The sequence below is a fragment of the Schistocerca nitens genome, chromosome 2, assembly GCF_023898315.1.
Source record: "Schistocerca nitens isolate TAMUIC-IGC-003100 chromosome 2, iqSchNite1.1, whole genome shotgun sequence".
NCBI lineage: Eukaryota > Metazoa > Arthropoda > Insecta > Orthoptera > Acrididae > Schistocerca > Schistocerca nitens.
The window spans coordinates 880,328,299-880,344,009 of NC_064615.1; the positions used below are offsets into that span (position 1 = coordinate 880,328,299).

General features: G+C 40.0%; 1 protein-coding gene across 3 annotated transcripts in view; it reads left to right on the forward strand.

Moving 5' to 3' along the window:
• The window catches only part of LOC126237180 (trithorax group protein osa-like), a 101,358-nt gene extending 86,891 nt beyond the window's left edge, over nt 1-14,467 (forward strand). For all 3 annotated transcript variants that reach the window (XM_049947053.1, XM_049947055.1, XM_049947054.1), the window contains one exon: nt 10,553-14,467. In XM_049947053.1, coding sequence (XP_049803010.1) covers nt 10,553-12,357 — 1,805 coding nt within the window. In that variant the 3' untranslated portion in view covers nt 12,358-14,467. The remainder of the gene's footprint in view (nt 1-10,552) is intronic.
• The last annotated feature ends 1,244 nt before the right edge of the window (nt 14,468-15,711 follow it).

Consider the following 15,711-nt stretch of genomic DNA (forward strand, 5'->3'; position numbering starts at 1 on the left):
AGCTGATAGGTATATCTGCTTAGAGAAAGTCCCTCTAACTAAGGGCTCACTTTCAGAGGACGTCATGTTTCCAAATAGAGAAGGAGTTAGCATATTTCATCAAAATATAAGACGTATTAGAGATAAAGTTGGTGAACTGCTTATAGATATTGACTCTGAAATTATTGGTATATCGGAGCACCACTTAAATAATTTGACAATTCAAAGGCTTCCTTTACCAGGATACAGATTATTTGGCTGTTTTTCACGGAGTTACTTGTGGGGTGGGGGAGTGGCCATGTACATAAAAAACATTATTACATTTCAGTCCATGGCACTGATTGAACAGATATTTGAATGTTGTGCAGGGGCAGTTGAATTTAGTGAAACTAATCTTCTAATTGTTGTTATTTACAGATCTCCTAACTCTAATTTCAGAGCATTTCTGCTCAAGCTAGAAAGGTTCTTGATTCACTTTATAGGAAGTACAAGAAATTAGTTATATGTGGTGACTTCAATATTAATTTCGTATATGATGCAGCAAGAAAAAGATGTTGGTAGATCTCCTAAATTCATATGATCTGATACAGACTGTGTTTTTCCCAGCTAGGGTGCAGGGGAATAGTAGCACAGCCATAGACAATATTTTTATTCATTCTTCATTACTATATGAGCATTCTATTAGTAAAAGGGTGAATGGCCTTTCAGACCATGATGCACAAATTGTAACACTAAAAGGCTTTTGTACTCAAGTAAATGTCACATATAATTACAAATGTATTTAGGAAAGTTAATCCAACAGCAATAGTGAATTTTATAAACCTCATCAAGGAACAAGAGTGGCAGGATGTTTGTAGTGCTGATAACATATATAACAAATACAATGCTTTCCTTAACACCTTTCTCATGCTCTTTGAGAATTGCTTTCCATTAGAACATTCTAAACGGGGTACTAGCAGTAGAAGGCAGCATGGTTGGCTGACTAGTGGGATAAGGATATCGTGTAGAACAAAGCAGGAGTTATATCAAAATGTTAGAAGTAGTCACAATCAAGCTACAGTACCCCATTACAAACAGTACTGTAAGGTGCTTAAAAATATTATTAGGAAGGCAAAGAGTATGTGGTAAGCAAATTAAATAGCTAATTCACAGGATAAAATTCAAACCATATGGTCAGCTGTGAAGGTTCAAATGGTTCAAATGGCTCTGAGCACTATGGGACTCAACTGCTGAGGTCATTAGTCCCCTAGAACTTAGAACTAGTTAAACCTAACTCACCTAAGGACATCACAAACATCCATGCCCGAGGCAGGATTCGAACCTGCGACCGTAGCGGTCTTGTGGTTCCAGACTGTAGCGCCTTTAACCGCACGGCCACTTCGGCCGGCAGCTGTGAAGGAAGTGTCTGGTCAGCAGCACAAGGCCGGCTATATAAAGCCAGTTTATAGTAAAAATATATCTGTTACTGATAAATCAGATATATTGTCATTTAGAAGAAGATGTAATTGGATGAATCACGAACACTAACTTCACTTAACGAAGGTTTATTCAACACTTGCACATACAAGAGTGCGGGGCGAACTGCCTCCGGCCAGAACACATACGGTATATATACAGTTACAGAACATTCCAGTGCAGTGATTCTTGATATTTGTGGATACTTCTAGAATGTCCTTGAACCGAATATAGAAAAATTAAAATTTTACAGTTGAGGTGAGTTTTGAACTCGCAACCCTCCATGCAACAGTCCAGTATCATAACCGCTACACCACAGTGACGATGCTACTCAGTTTCTTCTGCAACATTGCTCCCTCCTTAAGAGAACAGCATCTCGGTGTTACGTCCTCCTAGTCAGGAATGAGTCATCGGTCCTGCATACTCCTGATGACTGATGTTCGCCCTCCCGGTGATCTTCTTAGAAATTCCTTTGCCGCTACGCTCTTTGTCACCTTTCCACTTGTTGCCTGTTGGTGGAGCTTCGAATTTACCCTGGGTTGCAAGGTCCTGTTTTCGTAGGACGTTGACCATATCTCTGATCCTTCATTGTCTTGTGTCGGGGTTGAAATCTTTACCTTCATAACTAACATCAGACAACTGTCTTACAACCTTATAAGGTCCAAAGTTGCGCCTGAAGAGCTTCTCAGAGAGACCAACCTTCCGAACAGGAGTGAAGATCCAGACGAGGTCTCCAGGCTGGTAGACAACAGGGCGGTGGCTCGCGTCATACCTTCGGCGATCGTTTTCTTGAACCTGCAGCGTGCGCAGTCAAGCTAACTGCTGAGCTTCCTCAGCTCTGGTTAACACCTGGCTGATGTAGTCGTCGTCCACGTCATCAGGATGTAACGGAAACACAGTGTCCATCGTCGTAGTTGCTTCATGCCCATGCACCAGGAAAAATGGCGTAAATCCTGTGGTGTCTTGTTTGGCGGTGTTGTAGGCAAACGTCACAAAAGGTAGCACATCATCCCAGTTGCTCTGCTCAACATTGATGAACATTGATAGCATGTCAGCCAAGGTCTTATTAAGGCGTTCAGGAAGCTCGTTAGTTTGCGGATGGTAGGCAGTCGTCATGTGATGAGTAATGTTGCACCAACGGTTTATCTCTGTCACAAGATTCGATTGAAAAACTTTCCCCAAATCTGTAATGAATGCTCTTGGGGCACCGTGTTTTAATACAATGTCTTCCACAATGAATTTGGCTACCTCGAATACTTCGGCTGTTTTCATGGCTTTTGTAAAGGCATAGCGTGTCAGATAATCAGTGCAAACAATAATCCATCTATTGCCACTGGCAGACATTGGAAATCATCCAAGGAGGTCAATCTCAACATGCTGGAAAGGCATTTCGGATGGTGAAATTGGTATGAGCTGGCCAGGTGGTTTCTGAGGAACTGCCTTTCTCCACTGGCACTCTCAACAGTGCGACACATAGTGACGGACACTACTATATAAACCTGACCAGAAAAATCTCTTATGGATCCTATCATATGTCTTAATAAATCCTAAATGTCCGGCCACAGGTGTGTCATGGAATTTCTGAAGAACATCTAAGCGCATGTGTTTAGGAATCACTGGTAACCACCTCTTTCCAAACAGATCAGAGTTTTTCTTGCAAAGTAATCCATTAACTACTTTGAATTGTCCTTTCACATCCTCTGACCGATTTAAGGCAAGAATAATTTGAGATATCTTGGCATCTTCCTTCTGCTCAACAGAGAGATCCTGGAGTGCAGAGAGACAGTCACTATCTTCATCAAAGTCTTGATGGTCTTACCCAGGGTGTTTTCTTCCACTTTTTTATACTATGGTAATGCCCTCCTGGCGAGTCGTCCTGTTGGATCCTTAACACCTGTCAACCAACAGAGTGAGGGATCGTCTGTAACAACTGTGAATGGTCTTCTGTAGAGACACTGTCAAAATTTGCACATGACCCAGATCATAGCAAGACGGTCTCTTTCTGTAGTTGAGTAGTTTCTCTTGGCTTTTGTTAGTGTCCTAGAAGCATAGGCTATAACCTTCTCTTTTCCATCTGAAATTTGCACCAGAACAGTACCGATTTCATACCCACTTTCATCTGTGTGTAGTTCTGTAGGTGCTGTCTCATCATACAGACCAAGTACAGGGTCAGTCGTCAGAGCTTTTCGCATCACATCGAAAGAATCTTCTTGAGCAGATAAATTTAGCATCAGCTTTTAACAACCCTTCAAGTGGGCTGGCTTTGATACAGAAGTCTTTGATAAAACAACGGTAATCAGAACATAATTCGAGGAATTTGCCAGGAAGTTGCATAATCCGAGGAAGCTTCTCACATCTCTAATATTTTTAAGAATAGGAAATTCCGTTATAGATCTCACCTTTTCTGGGTCTGGCTGCACACCTTCGTTTGACACAAGGTGCCATGTATTTTGATTTCTTTTGCTCCAAAGAGACACTTTCTTGAATTAAGTTTCAGTCCCCCTTGTTGGAGACACTTAAGAACAGCCCTCAGTTTTTATGTGTTCATCAAATGTCTCTGAGAACACTATAATGTCATCTAAATAACAAAGACACATCGTCCACATCAGGTGACTTAGAAGATTATCCACCATCCATTCAAAAGTTGCTGGTGCATTACACAAACCAAACGGCATTACCTTAAACTCATACAGACCCTCAGGGGTGATGAATGCAGTTTTCTCATGATCAGCTTCATCTACTTCGATTTGCCAGTATCCCAAGTACATGTCCATGGTTGAGAAAAACTTAGCCCCCTTCAGACAATCTAGTGTATCGTCAGTTCGTGGAAGAGGGTAAACGTCCTTTTTAGTTATCTTATTAAGCTTCCTGTAGTCAACACGAAAGCACCAACTGCCATTCTTTTTCCTGACAAGAACCACAGGTGACGACCATGGGCTCTGTGAAGGCTGAATGATGTCATTCTTCTTCATTTTCTCTACGTCGTCACGAATTATTCGATGTTCCATTGATCACACACGGTAGGCTCTCTGGCTTATTAGTTGATGGTATCCAGTGCTAATCCGGTGCTTCACCATCAATTTATCTCATTTGCTCTTCACCTGTGGATTGAAGCATTCAGAAAACTCTTGAAGAATGGCAAGTAGCTTCTTCAGTTGTTCCTTAGTGAGATCTGGTGATAGTTGAGCTAGAAGATCTTGTCTCATAGTGGTAGTGCCAATTTCGCCCACAGACATGGGTGGCTTCTATGACACTCAGCCACTATTTACAGTTCACAATTAAATGAGACGACAGAAGCTGGGATGACCAAGTTATTCTTCAGTGATATGCTTCTCTTACATTCTACTACAAGATCCATGGGTTGATGCATGGCATGACACATGACAGTTACCTTTCTAGCGCTGACTGCAGGAATGATCACTTCACCCAGCACAGATAGTCTCCACACACTCGGATGCGCATTTTCCTGTCCATAGTATCTCATCTCGTCTAGCATAATCTTCGAGCGACCACAATCTATAATTGCCTGAGAAGCTTTCAAGATGTCCCATCCGAGAATGATGTCATGACTACACTTGTGTAAGACAATGAATTCTAAGGGCTGTGTATGGCCACTTATACCCACACGAATGATACATCTTCCTGTAGGTTTTACATATTTTCTATTAGCCACCTTCAGCAGAGATGTTTTGTTGTCGACAAATACGGTTTTCTGCAACTGGCAATGGTACTTCTCCGAAATGACTGACTATGATGCTCCAGAGTCCACAAGAGCTTGGGCTGGTCGGCCATCCATGAAGATTTTGACATAGTTTCCTATCATTTTTGTAGTGATCGACGTCGGAGGATTTTTCTCTTCGGCGGCCTCACCTCCAAGGAAGGACGCACCCTTTAGTTTTCCAGGTTGCAGTGGCTAGGTGATTGGCTGGAGCTTCTAAACAGCGGTGGAGTCCTTTATCAGCATGTTGGGGAGCGTCCTCTCCAATGGCTAGCTTGCGGCGATGGTGACCTACGTCGTCCTGCACCCACATCTTGTTCATCTTCATTGTCTCGGAGTTGGCGTCAACTAAGATCGGTCTGCTGTCTTCTGGCACAGGTGTCATCAAATATCCACTGCCTTTCTCGACAATAGTGCACCACATGTCCCGGTCATCTACAGCGGTAACATACTGATTGGTTATCCTGTGTCCTCCAGACGTCAGTCTTCCTTGGTTCCCAAACAGATTCCTCATTGTAGGAATTTAACTACGCCTGGGTCTTGACTTTTTCACCGTTTTAAGGGGAAATGAAGGACGAGAGATTGGGTTCAATGTCTGTTCCACTTTCTCCCTTATGATCTCTTGAAGTGTCTCGGTTTTTTGCTCGCCATGCAATCCAAGTACCTTCTGAACTTCCTCTCACACTATCTGATCAAGAACACGTGTGAAATCAGTATCTTCCTCCATCGCAGACATCCATATGACATTTGAAAGCCGTTCAAACTTCTTGCGTGTAATTCTTTTTTGATGCATTGTCTCTATATACTGGCACCATTTTATGAAGTCGTCTGCTGTCGAAACCTCCTTCAGGAGTCGAGCTCGATACATGCACTCAGCAACACCCTTCATGAGATGTGCAACCTTATCTTTCTCTTTCATTTTAGGCTCCACTATTTTATACAACTCAAAGACATCTTGAATGTAGGATGCTGTTGTTTGTCCTGGACACTGTGCCCTCCACTGTTATTTATCTTCAGCCTTGCATTTCTGTCGTTATGTGTCGCCAAAATACTTGAGCAGTTCCGCCTGGAATACTTCCCAGCTTGTGAACTTCTCCTCATTGTTCTCATACCATTGCTTGGCAGTACCCTCCAATTAGAAAAATACATTAGCCAAACATGGTGTAATCCCACTTGTTAAATCTGGCTATACGCTCATATACCTTAAGTTACTTGTTTGGATCTTGGCCATCATCACCAGAGAACCCAGAAGGACATTTCATGTGGTGGCACACAATTGCTGTCATCGTAACGTCCTCTTCTTCTTCTGTCTCCGATAGAGTGCAATCTGTCGAATATGGCTCGAACTTTGGTTTCTCGCTACGTAAACTGTCGTGGCCTGATGGGAGCCACTGTGTCGTCGATAATGTGCGCTGTCACAAGTTCCAATACCCAGCATCTCCACCAGAATAATGTCACGTAGAAGAAAGTGTAATTAGATGAATGACGAACACTAACTTCACTTAATGAAGGTTTATTGAGCACTTGCACATAGAATAGCGCGGAGCGAACTGCCTCTGGCCAGAACACATATGGTATATATACAGTTGCAGAACATTCCAGTACAATGATTCTTGTTATTTGTGGATACTTCTAGAATATCCTTGAGCCAAATATAGAAATTAAAATTTTACAGTTCGTGCAGCATTTTACACTTCCATGCAACAGTCTAGTATCATAACCACTACACCACAGTGACAGTGCGACTCAGCTTCTTCTGTGACAATACGTACAGTATTTAAAATAATTTTCTGAGCATTGCTGTTGAATTAAATAAAAATTTAGTTTCTACAGGGGTGTCTTAAATACTCTGTGATACAGACAAGTGGGAAATTGAGACAATAATTAAGTCACTGAAGACTAAGGACTCTCATGGATATGATGGAACGCCTAGCAGAATGTTAAAGTGCTGTGCTGTACATGTTAGCCCTTTATTTAGCCAGATTTGTAATTTTTCCTTTAGGAATGGTCAGTTTCCTGAATGATTAAAGTACTCAGTAGTAAAGCCGCTTTATAAAAAGGAAGAAAGGAATTATGTAGACAATTTTAGACCTATTTATATGCCATCAGTGTCTGCTCAAGTTATTGAAAAGGCCGTGTAAGTAAGGATAATTGATAATTTTATATCACATGATTTGCTATCAGATGTACAGTTCGGCTTTAGAAGTTGTTTAAAAACTGAAAATGCTATATTCTCTTCTCTATCTGAAGTAGTGGATGGGTTAAACAAAAGGTTTCGAATGCTAGGCATATTTTTTATATATTTACTAGGTTGTTTGATTGTGTTGATCACAAAATATTGCTCCAGAAGTTGGACCCTTACAGAATACAGGGAGTAGCACACAATTGGTTCACCTCTCACTTCAGCACCAGACAGGAAAAGGTCATTATTTAGTGTTGAGAATATGGCTGTGATGTGGGATTTGAGTGGAGTACAGTCGAATAGAGGGTATCCCAGGTATCAGTGTTGGGGCCGCTCATGTTCCTTATTTATGTAAATGATATGTCCTCTACTATTACAGGTAACTCTAAAATATTTCTGTTTGCTTATGACACTGGCTTGGTAGTAAAGAATGTAGTGTGCAACATTTGCTCGGTTTCAAATAGTGCAGTTCATGACTTAAGTTCATGGCTTGTAGAAAATAAACTAACACTAAATCGCAGTAAGACTCAGTTTCTAACACACAATTCAACAAAACCCAACATTTTCATTTCACAGAATGGAATATAATTAGTGAAACTGAGCAGATCAAATTTCTTGGTGTACAGATAGATAGTAAACTGTAATGGAAAGCCCACGTTCAGTGTCTTGTTCAAAGACAATACTGCCATTTTTACTATTCAAACAGTATCTGAAGTGAGTTATTGTTTGACACGAAAATTAGTCTACTTTGCTTATTTTCATTCCCTTATGTCGTATGGTATTATATTTTGGGGTAACTCTTCCCATTCTAAAAGGATATTTTTGACTCAGAAACGGGCGGTTCAGGCAATAAGTGGTGCAAGTTCATGAACCTCTTGTCGACCCCTGCTCACGAGCCTGGGTATTTTGACATTGGCCTCTCAATACGAGGTGCGGCTAGAAAAAAACCGGACTGATGCTGGAAAAAACATTTATTTACAATTATTTACAATTTCATGTTATCTCCTTCAATGTACTCTCCTCCTCAGTCTCTACACCGCTCCATACGGATTTTCCACTGTTCATAGCAATGCTGCAGATCATTTTCGGTAAGTCCATACATTACTTCCGTCGCTTTTTCTTTTACTGCTTCAACAGTCTCAAATCTAGTTCCTTTCAAAGCTGACTTGACTTTAAGGAAAAGAAAAAAGTCACAGAGGGCCAAATCAGGTGAGTAGGGTGGATGATCTAAGATGGGAATGTTGTGTTTTGCCAAAAACGTCTTCACTGACAACACACTGTGAGCTGGGGCATTGTCTTGGTGAAGGATCCATGACTTTTTTCTCCACAAATCGTTCCGTTTTCTCCGTACTCGCTCATGTATGGTAGCCAGGATGCTAATGTAGTAATGCTGATTCACTGTTTGTCCCTCTGGTACCCTATCAATGTGCACAATCCCTTTGATGTCAAAAAAAACAATCATCATTGCCTTGAATTTTGATTTTGACATTCGTGCTTTTTTTTGTCGTGGAGAACCAGGAGTTTTCCAATGCATCGATTGGTGTTTAGTTTCGGGATCGTAAGTAAAAAACCACGATTCATCGCAAGTAATAACATTTTGTAAGAAGGTGGGATCACTTTCAATGTTTTCCAGGATGTCAGAACAAATCATTCTTCGGCGTTCCTTCTGTTCAATTGTGAGACACTTTGGAACCATTTTTGAACACACTTTGTTCATGTTGAAACTTTCATGAAGAATCTGCCTAACACTTTCCTTGTCAACTCCTGTTAACTCAGACACTGCTCTGATTGTTAAACGGCGATCTTGTCGAACAAGTTTACCGATTTTTTCAATGTTTGCATCAGTTTTTGCTGACAATGGTCTGCCAGTGCGAGTGTCATCACTGGTGTCTTCGCGGCCATCTTTAAATCGTTTAAACCACTCAAACACTTGTGTTCGCGATAAACAATCATCGCCGTACACTTGTTGTAACATTACAAACGTTTCACTTGCAGATTTTCCTAGTTTGAAACAAAATTTGATGTTAACACGCTGTTCTTTCTGTACACTCAACATTTTCCGATGCACAGACAAAACGTCAACTACTTAAAACTGACGCCACGGGCAGACTGAGTGCAGGAGGCAGATGAAACTCGAGCAGTAGGCGGAGCGAGAGTCACGTGACAGGCCACGCGACTTTCAGCATTATTGCATTCGTTTTATTGTTTCAACAGTACTAGTCCAGTTTTTTTCTAGCCGCACCTCGTATATATATTCTTTACTGTCAATTCTTGTTAACAATATTAGCTTATTCCCAAGAATAAACGGCATTCAGTCAGTTAATACTCGGCGGAAATCAAATCTGCATTTAGATCGGACTTCCTTAACTCTTGTGCAGAAAGGTGTGCAGTATACTGCTGCATCCATTTTCAATAAGCTACCACTAGAATTAAAAAATCTTAGCAGTAATCCATGCACTTTCGATTCAAAACTGAACAGTGTCCTCATGAGTCACTCCTTCTATTCTGTTGAGAAGTTCCTTGGAAAATACCTATAGTTGATTGCGTTTACTTAAACTTATGGCTTGTTTTTTGGGTTCATAAATATTTTATTTATTTTATGTTGTAATTTCATGTACTGACATGTTCCATGGCCTTGGAGATTTGCTCCTCAATTTGGTCCTATGGATCTTGACGTGTAAATAAATAAATAAAAAACCAGCTAGTGGTATGCTGTACAGTTGGCAATGTACAACTGTACAGCGTAAAGTCTTCCAATTGTTACCGGTCAGAACTAGGGAGTCCACAGGGCATATTACAGTTCCCACATAGTAGGTATTTCTTCTTAAAAAAATTGTCTGTAGTAGTAGCGTTGTGGTCTTAAAAAGAGATAAATAGTTCTGTTTTTGGTCTTTATGTTATCTCTAGTGTTTTACTCCAAATTTATGTACATTGTATAGTGGTAAAACATTGCTGTCCTCCACCAGAAGGAACCTATTCTTTGATTATTTAATCGAAACTGTGAAATATACACTGTTATTGCCACATAAAAATTTGCTCAAAAACACGATTTCTTTGTACTAGTTAGCAAAGTTCTTACTGCTATGTAGTAAATTAAATGCTATGTTACGCTGTCATATGAAAATCAGATTAGTCACAAATAATTAAATGCTTTTCTCTGCAATAACAAAAGTTCAAGTGATAACAAAATATGTAGCACAGATTTTTTTGTTTTACAGGCAGTGGGCCCACTGGACCAAATTTACCTTCACCATATGGACCACCACCTCCAGGATCTGGACAGGCATTATCACAGTCAACACCTAGTGGCTATCAAGTGTCAAGTGGTACACCATCTCATCAGGCTAACAGTGGCTACAGTCATGGGCCAATTCCTACAAGTCAGCCACAACCAGCTTATGGGTCTGCTAGCTCTCAGACAAGTTACGGACCAGTGGCACAATCTTCAACTCAGACAGGACAGGTTGGACCCCCATTTAACAGCACTGGCCCCAGTCCAGGATCTGGACCTACAAGCAGCAACTTCCAACCACATCAGGGACATCCATCACATCCATCTCATGGACCATCATCACAGCAGCCACCATCACAGCAGCCATCATCGCAGCAGCAGCCACCACAGCAACAGTCCCAACAAACACAAGCTCCAGGAAATTATGGAGGTCCAGGGAATGGTCCGTCAGGAAATTTTGCACCTCCATCTACTCAAGCCCAAGGCCCTTCTCAGACATCAACTAGTACATACGTGGGCCGCTCAAGTCCAGGTCCTGGAGTAGGAGGCTATGGCTCTTCTGCTGCAACCTCACCACCCTTTACTGGATCTCCTCAGACAGCTTACTCACAAACTGGAACTACTACCAGTTCTGCACCATCAGCTTCTACTCAAACTTATCCTCAAGGGCCTTCAGCTGGTCCACAACAACAAAACTATCCTGCCACCACGCAGTCCAGTAGCAACTACTCTCCTTCCGCACAGTCTGTTGCCAGTGGATATACTCCAACAACTCAAGTTAGCACTTTTCCACCTTCTACCCAATCTGCTACTTACCCTTCAACATCACAGTCTGGTGGATATCAGGCTTCATCACAGTCAGGTGGAGCGATATATTCTATTTCATCACAGTCAAATGCTTATCCTCCATCATCACAAGGAGGAGTCTACTCCACTTCGAGCCAGGCTGGTGGTGGTTACCCACAGTCATCACAGGGAAGCAATTATCCACCTTCTACACAGGGTGGAAGCTTCCCTCCAACGAGCCAAACTACTTATTCTTCACCATCACAAGGTAGCAGCTTTCCACCCAGCACACAGGCTAGCAATTATCCTCCAAGTACTCAGAGTAGTGGGTACCCTGTCACAACTCAATCCAGTGGGTATCCTACGACGACACAGGCAAGTGGATACCCTCCAACAACTCAGTCCAGTGGGTACCCTCCAACAACACAGACAAGTGGATTTCCACCTACAACACAGTCCAGTGGCTATCCGCCAACAACACAGTCTGGAGGGTACCCTCCAACCACTCAGTCAAGTGGATATCCTCCAACTACACAATCAAGTGGGTACCCTCCAACTACACAGGCAGGCTATCCATCTGTGACTCAGAGTGGGTACATGCCTCCACAGCACCCACCGAGCACTGCTCCTGGACAGGCAGGCTTTCAGCCCCCCGGAGGTCCAGGTGGACCACAGGGTCCACCTCCTGGTTCAGTACAGAATCCTCCTAGTGGTTATGGCCTCCCACCTCTCCAGTCACATCCAGCCACAACTCAGACCTATGTTCCGCCACCTCCCCAGGCTGGACAGCCACAAGGTTATCCTCCTCAGCATGGCTACCCATCTCATGGACAACCTGGGTATGGACCACAGTCATATCCTCCTCCGCCAACACAAGGGTATTCCCAGTATCGTCCGCCTTCAGGCCAAATGCCACCTCCTGGGCCACATGGCCCCCCTCCTCAAAGTCAGTATGGTGGATATGACCAGAGCAGGTTTCCAAGTTACCAGCCACCACCACAGTAATTGTAACACCCTTGAAAGATTTTGAGTCACTTCCACATATCGAGTATTGGTGTGAAGCAGAGAAATGAGGTTTCCTCCTTTTCATTGCTTCAGTTATTTAAACACCTCAAAGTGTGTAATTAGTTATGTAATAACATTGACTTGACTTTCAGAAAACTTCCATGAAGTCTATAATTACATGATATACTCACTTTAATTTGATATAGACCAGTTAAGCTATGCAGGCAGTGTTTTCATGTCCCCATTGCTTTACTGGAACTGATTGTTTTATTTCTTATTGCTTGCATGCAGGTGTAAACTATTTTTTGTTACTGTTTTGTTCAGTGACAGTCGCTGAAATGTATTCTTTACTTTTTATACTGTGATTTATTTTTTTGTGCAGTGTATCTATTCTGTTTAAACAGAAAGTAAATTTTACTGAAGTTAGTAACAGTATGTGGATAGCTATTTTTTTTATAAAGGTCTATATAACTAGTACCTGATGAGATGATCTACTTGTATGCAGAAGGACAAAAATTTATATTCTATAGTAAACTATACTTGTTCTTTTCATATTTCATTTGTTCATATCAGAGTTGTGTAAGATAGGAAAAGAGATTAGAGAGAACAGTGATTTCATTTCCACCTCCTCATTAAAAAGTTACCAGGGGGTCAGATTGTTGTTTTGAGGGGTACCACTGCTTAATGTGGTCTTTATAGTGATGGAAAAGTGATGTGCATGAAACAAAGAATGATGGTTAATTGCAGTTAATCCAAGCTGCTGTATACATCATCTACATGGTTACAAAACTTTCCTTGGTCATGTTGGTCAAGTAAATAAGAAATATGATGATATTTGAATAAATGATAACTACAGGATTTGTGAAAAGAATCCTTGAGAAAATTGAATTTGGTTGAAATTAAAAGTAAATATTTGGATGTGAGATAAACAGAACTGTAGTTGCAGTGAAGGCACAGAGTAAAAAAGCAGGTAGAAAAAATAAAAGATGAGGAAATAATGTATTATTTGAGTCCTGTAGGATGAGAAATGATCACAGAGCAGGTGTCTATGAAAGAATACATTGCTTTTGTAACTTTATTTATCTTGACGGGTTTTTCTACTTTCTGTCTCTGTTGTCATGCCCATTGCTCACACTCTGCATTAACTGTTGTATTTTCATTATATTCTAACAAGAGGTCACATTATGTGTTTAATTTTTTCATTGGCTTAAGTTTCAGTTTTGATGAAACCATAGTTTGGTGCTTCTATGTGTATGCATTATCAACAAGATCATTGCCCATTTGTAGTCAGATATTCTGTTCTTTTTCTGGAATAATTTGTTGATCCTTAGTATTTCTCTTTCAGAGAAATGATTTTTGGTTTGTTTTGTGGATAAATTGCTTCTATATGGCTTTTCATGCAGTTTGACTTTGTGAGCTTTGTTGACATGTTTGCCATAAAAGGCCTATTCTTCCTGACATTGCAGTTTTCAGAAAGTAATTATGCTGCAGTATTTAAATAGAGCTATGTTTCTGTGTTGTGACTTCAGTGTTAATTAGGTGTTATAAAATGTAAGATTATGCCTTCTAAGTATGTATGCTACTTGACAAGATTATCGGTCCATTATACAGTATGTCCAATACAGTATGTGAATTACATATAGACCTAAAAATGATCTGCAACTACTCCATGTGTATACTTACTGACACTTGGAGGTAATACGTATTTATATGTAAAATATGTTTATTTACATGCATACTTTTTAATAATTTTCCTCTAAGATATGTAAAAGGAAATTATTATGAGAATAGCTTTCTGTAATGTTTTTGTGATACTCATCACCATTGCTAATGTAGTAACTAGGTGTTGCCATACGTGATATTAAATATGTCATTTTTAAATGTAACTAGTGCAAAATATTCTGGTTGTATTAGTTTGCTTCTTTACATTTGAATTAGTGTGTTCTGTTATTGTAGGAGTTCTGTGTCTTAAATGTGTGTAATCCAGTGTTCCTTTGTGTGTTTGTGTAATTGCATGTGTGTGTATGTGCTCATCTAGTTGTCCATGCGTATAGTGTTGATGATGTAGCAGGCAATTCAGTGAGTAAATAAAGATGCCACTCAAATAAAACGGGAGAAAAATATCTTCCAGAAGGAAATTGTGTTTCTCTTACTTTTTGTTTTAATTTATTATTATGTAAATTGCATTGGGAGGGGAAGAAAAGCAGTGACAGAGCAGCTTCTAAAGCTTTAACATAGTTTTGTTGTTTCACTACGTATTATGGACAACTAGGAAATGTGCATTGGTAGCCTTATAATAGCATTGGTCACAATAAAATTATAAAAACACTGCATTTAAGCATTTGAGAATTTAGAATGTAACCAGACATTCAGTATTTTCAAATTGACATTCATTTGCAATACATCTTATCCTTTATTCACTATTGATATCGAAAATTAATTTTTTCATGTTTGAAAATATTATTAGGAAGTTTTCAAAGTTTAAGTAACGAGAACTATCAAGAAGAAAAATGACTATTTCTGCAAACAAAATAGTTATTCAGGAATGATGCTTGATAATGTTAAAATAAAACTAAATAGAATTTATTTTATGAATTTTAATTGCAGTAGGGTCTGTTGCCAAAAGGAATTTTTGAATAACAACTATCTGCCGCAAGACACATTTTTGCTTGCCTAACCATTGTATAGGTTGTCCCAGAAGGAATGATCAGTTTCCAGGGATATAACAGGAGCTATCATGCAAAGCAAAGAAGTTTAGTAAATGTGGGCTCTAAAATGGATACTTCATGAGCTATGAGCAGATCTTCAGCTTTGATACTGAGAAACAAATCTCTTCTACTGCAAGCTCCTTGCATTCTATAATTTGAGAGGAGGTAATATGGAACAAAACAAGAAAGAAAAATATGATAAAAATTGGCTCTAAAATGTATACCTTAAGAACTATGACCATTTGTTCGACATAAGAGATGTATTTCACAGAAATTAAGGTGAAGTAGTGCTCACAGCTCTTAAGGTATGTGTTTTAGAGCCCATTTTTACTAGAGTTTTTGGCTTTGAATGATCATTCTAATCATATCCCTGAATTCTGACCATTTCTTCTGGAACACCCTCTAGAACCAACCATTTTCCTGTGAGTTATCATGATGCAAGTTTTGCCAAAATCTGCTAATTAATTATTTCAGATGTTTTCTTATAGTATTTTTGTTTATGATTGCAAATTTCTTGCGTAAATATTTCTGTGTAGAAGGAGGCTTCTTTTTATCAGCTCTAAAGAAAAATACAAGTTTGAAATCTGGCTTAAAATAATCAATCTTCTGTATGGTGACCATTATATCTATTGCTCAACATATCTTC